Here is a 5,867-nt window from a genome sequence, read left to right on the forward strand (position 1 = left end):
TTAAAGCTGCAGTCCGTAAGTTTTGCCTCTTTGTCGCCATCTCTGTTTGAAACCTGGAATTGCAGCTGTGTGCGGAATTATCTTCATTGCGTGGGTTGTGCTCCGGCACGACTCCAGCGCGGATGAATCTAATGTTTTGAGGAGTGTGTGGCAGTCAGTCACCGCACTGGTGTGGATTCTGTACTTAGGAATCACAGATTCTAGCCTACGTCGTGGAATATATGACCCAAATAAGAATGTTCACCATATATTGTCATCTGAACAAGTAAGTAACAAGTCTGCCACTTTTGTTCTGACCAGCTGAGGAAAAAAGCATTACAATAAATCATGCTACCAATGGTGATTAAATCTAACGATCAGTTAATTAGCTCATATCACTTCAAACTGTGCAAATTATTATTACTGTTACACTGTTCTCAAATTGTTAATGTTAACAACATCAGCATTGTGTGACTACGTGTATGTAGTGTGTATTAGCGTAGATTTCAATTTCTGTACAGTAATCTCTAATTGTCATGCCATCCAAATTTCATATAACGAAATTCTTAAATTTTTTTACCCAAAAAGCAAATTATTCTTCCTTAGAACTGGTTCTCTTTAAAATACAAATCTTGTGTAATCCCACGTATGCTATCTGTAATCAGATGCACATATAAAACTGGAATATAATTTACAACTTCTTTATGTTTACAGACGTGACATAATGACACAGCAGCATGCTCGAATTTCCCGCAAATTACTACCAGTACCACTCAAATGAAAAAAACATTATTATACTTTTAGTTTACTGCACCAAAAACAATTTATATGTAAAAGCAATATGTCCGTGCATGTTACTTTAAAAATGTAGGCTATTCCAGGAACAAATCACTAACTAGGCTATGTAATGATGAACCTGATGCAAATTTTGAAATATGAAAATAAGTAGGCTAATGTAATCTGACTGCCTTTATAGACTTCTGGATTAGCTCAAAACAGCAAATGCAAACAGACTTGTCACAATTACACAAATACATATTTTTTAGCACATGATTTAAAAGTCATAAACTGCTTCAAGAATGGTGCTGTTGAATCAACAGGGATTTTAATCAGCGCATCGTGAAAACAACTTACTAGTTTAACCCCCTTGAGGTTGTTTTATCGTTGTATAATAGAGGAAATATGCAATTAATGTGTAATAGTAACGGTTTAATACAAAGAAACACGTGACTGAGGTCGAACTGAAGCGATTTTGTAACCAGTGATCTCGAGATAGCGAGATGGTACCGATAGAGGACGGTCGTGGAGAAAACCAGCTTCTCTTGCAGTCCGACTCAAACTGACTCACTGTTTAAACGTTAGCAAAATCTCCTGTGGCTTCGTGGTTGTTCTCGTAGGCGGAGAGCTGCATGCTCCATTCACAGGTTTGTTGTTTTGCACCTGAACACTGTAAAAGATTCAGTTAATATTCACTGAAAGGGTTTATTTACCTATCCGTTATACGGATAGCCTGTGCCACAACCAACACATTTATCCAGCATTTGAAAGCAGCTTCCTGTCATTGTTTTCCTGCCATCAGAAGCACGCAAGTCGCCATAAAATCGCAGAACTTACGCATTGCCGATGTAAATCCTGGGAAAGACCTCGTTGAAATGTTGTGCTGGAAGGCTGTAGAACCCGCTGCCGTTGGACAGCAACTTGTTCAGTTGTTGTATGGTCGCCTCGGTGTCTGGCACGGCGACTTCCAGTGGTCCCTTCGCGGGGCTGTGATGTTTCTTCATGCTTCAGTCCTCCTCCAAAAGCAAAAAAAAAAACAACAACAACAAGTGTCTAGTGGTGAAGATGTCACGGCTTTCGATTCCCCAGCATTTTATTTCCCTACCTACTCGGTGTTGTTAGCGTGCTCTCCTGAACGCAGGCAGGCAGACAGACACACCCGGGACTCGCCCACCGGCGGTCTGATGTGATGCTCCGGTGAGGTCGGTAACAAACAGAACTGGCAGAAGATGGCGACAACGCACCGATACACAAGTATACAAATCTTGTGTAATGCCACATCTGTAATCAGATGCACATTTAAAACTGGAGTATAATCTAATTTCATTCACATGTGTTTCATAAACACATAATCCTTTGCTTTAAATTTTTTTGTTTCATCTTTCTGGATTTGTGTTATTTATAAAGAGTAAATTACAATTGGGCTTCATTTAAGAGCTCTTCAGCCTCACAACATACAGAGAAGAAAATAAAACAGAGTCAGGGCTTGATATCGCCAGCCACCTCACATTATGTTTTACTTCACTTTTTGTCCTTTTGATTTCAGGGTAAAATGTGACATAATGATACTAATAATAATTTTACTACTAACAATAGTCATACTACTACTACTACTACTACTGCTACAAATAATAATATCATCATTATTATTAATAATAATAACAATTTTAATTTGTAAATGCACTTTTGTCAAACCCAAAGTGTTATAAGAAATAAAATAAAATAATGAAAAAAAAATCAACACCACACACAATAAAATATCAAAAACAGGTTAAATGTACTATAGAAAATCTAAAATTATTGATTGTTTATCTCACCCAAAAATGTAAACTGCATTATAACTGCATATATATATACACACACACACACATCTTTATTTGAGAATAAAGCAATATAAACTTTATAGCTAATGATAATGGCTTAATTTTTTTCTTTTGGCATAAAATTATTCTACATAATTATATTATCACTCTACTCTTTATATGAAGGTGGATATATAATTATGTCCAACTTAATTTTCAAACATACAATATATTCTCATAAAACAATACATACTATATAGCAAATCTCGACTATGGCAATCTTCCTGATTTTTTATTTCTTTGCAAAATGTGAACTACATTATTGCCCTGCTCTAATCTGCTGAATGCGATTTTCTGTAAATAATAATAATGATAATAATAATAAACAATTATAATATAATTATAATTATTATTATTATCATTATTGGTATTATTATTTAATTATTATTAATAATAATCATAATTTTAATAATTGTATTTAAATAATAATAAAAAAATAACAACAACAACAATAATACAGTTATTATTATTATTATTATTATTATTATTATTATTATTTTATTATTAATAATCATACTAATTTTAATAATTTTATTTGGAAATGCACTACCCTCAAACCCATAGTTCTACAAGCAAAATAAACATGAAATATTAACACAAAATAAAATTCAATGATAGACCAAACACAATAAAATGACAAACCCAGGTTATATAAACAACAAAAAATTCTAATAAAAAACTATTTCATGTCATTTCTGAAAGAACTAGGGGTATTTCTAATGGTAGAAATGGACATGTTTTGTGAGATTCACCCAAATATATCTTGTATTCTGTACCTTTGTGTGTGAAAGCAATCTGAACCTTATTGGACACTCCTTTGGCCATCTCAACCCAGTCTTCCCCGGGCTGCTTCATCCAGGCTTTCATTTCACACGAGTAAAACCCACGATCGGTCACCTGCACCGCTTGGATCCGGAACTGGAAGTCCCTTTTACCGGTCTTCACCAGCATCAGGCTGTCCTGTCGGCCTGGCTCACCCCAGTCCTCCAGCTGAAGAACCATCTCAGGGCCCAGAGAGGCCAGTTTCCGGCTGGGTGACCCGATGGCCTCCTCAGACAAGATGAGGATTGAGAAGGCAGTTCCTGGCGGGAGATTCTGGATGTTGGCCTGGCAGCTCATCTCAAACGTGGAGCCAGCAGCCGTAGCTTCACGGAGACGCCGGGCCACGACACCGAGAACAGGACCTAATGAATGAGGAGAACAAAATACATCTCATTAATAGTGTCCCCAAGACAGCAATGAGATTAAATTGAGACTTTAATGTCTGTATGTGAGGTTTCTCTCCTCAAACTGAGTTCACAATTGCTTATTTTTGCTCTGCAATTAAAAGTCAGAGATCTCAATCAGGGTTATCATCATATTATTGTTAACTCAAATTAAAACTATCAAAAACATTTTGTTGATTCAAATAAAACTCAATAGTAAAATAAAATAAATAAAATATTAGTTAGAATCATTACCTAGGGCAACTAACTGAAACATGTTTAAGTTCTAAAGCTAACTGGAAATAAATTAAAACTGAACTAAAACAAACTAAAACTGAAATAAAAACAAATTAAACAAACAGTAATATTTAAAATGAACAAAAACTAATAAAAATCATAAAAGCTCATAGCAAAATTACAAAACAAAAACTGAAATGAAAATGAAATCTAAAAATACAAAAAATATTAATATTTGTATTTTAATTTAATAGAATATAATGTTATTTTTGTTATTTATTTGCATTTTATTATTTAATATAATATTAATATTAAAATATGAATACAAATATAATATTATATAAATAATATTACAATAACACTGATCTCAATATGATCTGAGCTGCTATCCTCATTATATTGCTGCAAACAATATAAACATTAAATATTAACAAACAATAAAGTTCAATGATTCACTGAACACAATAAAATAAAAAGGTTAAATAAAAAAATTACAACAAAAATTAATCTTTTAAGATTACATGATAGCGTTGATGATGATTATTATATCAAATTAAATAAAAAAACCCTTTCAGATTACATGATGATGATTATAATTATTATTATTATATCAAATAAATTTAAAATTAAAATAAATAAATTAAGTTAAATTAAATAAAAAAAGAAGAATAGATTAACCATCTAAAAGCATAATTATGCTACTTCATGATACGATTTGCATCATATTTCTAGTTTTTGGAACATATTTTGATATAATAATAATAATAATAATAATAATACCAAGTGCTCAAAACCAAAGTGCATTTATTCAGGCCTCATTTGGCCTCTGTGTTTATTTCCTAATGAATTTTCAGATACAATTTTAAGATAAAGTTGAAACTTAAATAAAACATAGCTGAGAAGTCTTGAGCTCTGAATGATCGACATCCAGACAATATGCAGAAATGTGGTCATGATGCAACACACTGCATTTGCTTTTCATGCAGCTATAGAGAGCCATGTCTTCTCGCTGAAAGAAAGTTATTGGTCTTGAATTGCATAAGACAATGTATTGGCAAAGTCTCTTGGAATATAAAAAAATGTCCTGATATAAGAGTGACAATATTAGAAAATGGCAAAATTATGCCAAATGTTCTTAGATGTCATTATAGCTGCATTTGCAGCTGTATAACTTTATGCAGCAACAGTTTTGAACACAACCGTTCAGCATGTCAGAATAAACTGCACCCTGTGGAGAAATGCATCAGTCCAGCAGCTCACAAAACACATCAGAATATAACACAAAAAGCATCATTTTTACTTCCTCATGTAATTCCCCATTACAGAGACGTTGCTGTATCAAGTCAAACGGTGCAAATGCTTCCATGCATATTGTTATTCCATTCAGGTAATTATAGAAATGATGCAGGAAATCAATGAGCTGAGATGTCATATGTCAGACCAAAATAGAAGTGTGAACATTTGAGCTGCAATATTCAGGTGTCTAGTTTGTCTGAAACAAACTCTATATTTCACATAGAGTGCAAACTAAACAAAGAAAGGCAGTTTGCCTTACTGAAACTTGTTGCATGGTCTTGCCATTTTCTTCTTTGGGTGAACTAATTCTTTAAGATTAAGTAACCATCCAAATGCATACTTATGCTCCCCAATGATATGATTTGCTTCACTTTTGACCTCACAATAAGATTTTGATTCACTTTTGTCCTTTAATTTTTGTAAATTAATAACAATAAAATTATTGTTGTTGTTGTTTATAACAACAACAACAACAATAATAATAATAATAATTAATATATATATATATATA

At 33.0% G+C, this 5,867-nt stretch overlaps 1 protein-coding gene across 1 annotated transcript in view; it reads right to left on the reverse strand.

Moving 5' to 3' along the window:
- ptgfrnb (prostaglandin F2 receptor inhibitor b) overlaps positions 1 to 5,867 on the reverse strand; it is a 69,156-nt gene that overhangs the window by 16,947 nt on the left and 46,342 nt on the right. Inside the window, exon 6 of the mRNA XM_016440470.1 lies at positions 3,395 to 3,802. Coding sequence (XP_016295956.1) covers positions 3,395 to 3,802 — 408 coding nt within the window. The remainder of the gene's footprint in view (positions 1 to 3,394; positions 3,803 to 5,867) is intronic.

Source organism: Sinocyclocheilus anshuiensis, unplaced genomic scaffold (assembly GCF_001515605.1).
Source record: "Sinocyclocheilus anshuiensis isolate Anshui unplaced genomic scaffold, SAMN03320099.WGS_v1.1 scaffold175, whole genome shotgun sequence".
In the NCBI taxonomy this organism is placed as follows: domain Eukaryota; kingdom Metazoa; phylum Chordata; class Actinopteri; order Cypriniformes; family Cyprinidae; genus Sinocyclocheilus; species Sinocyclocheilus anshuiensis.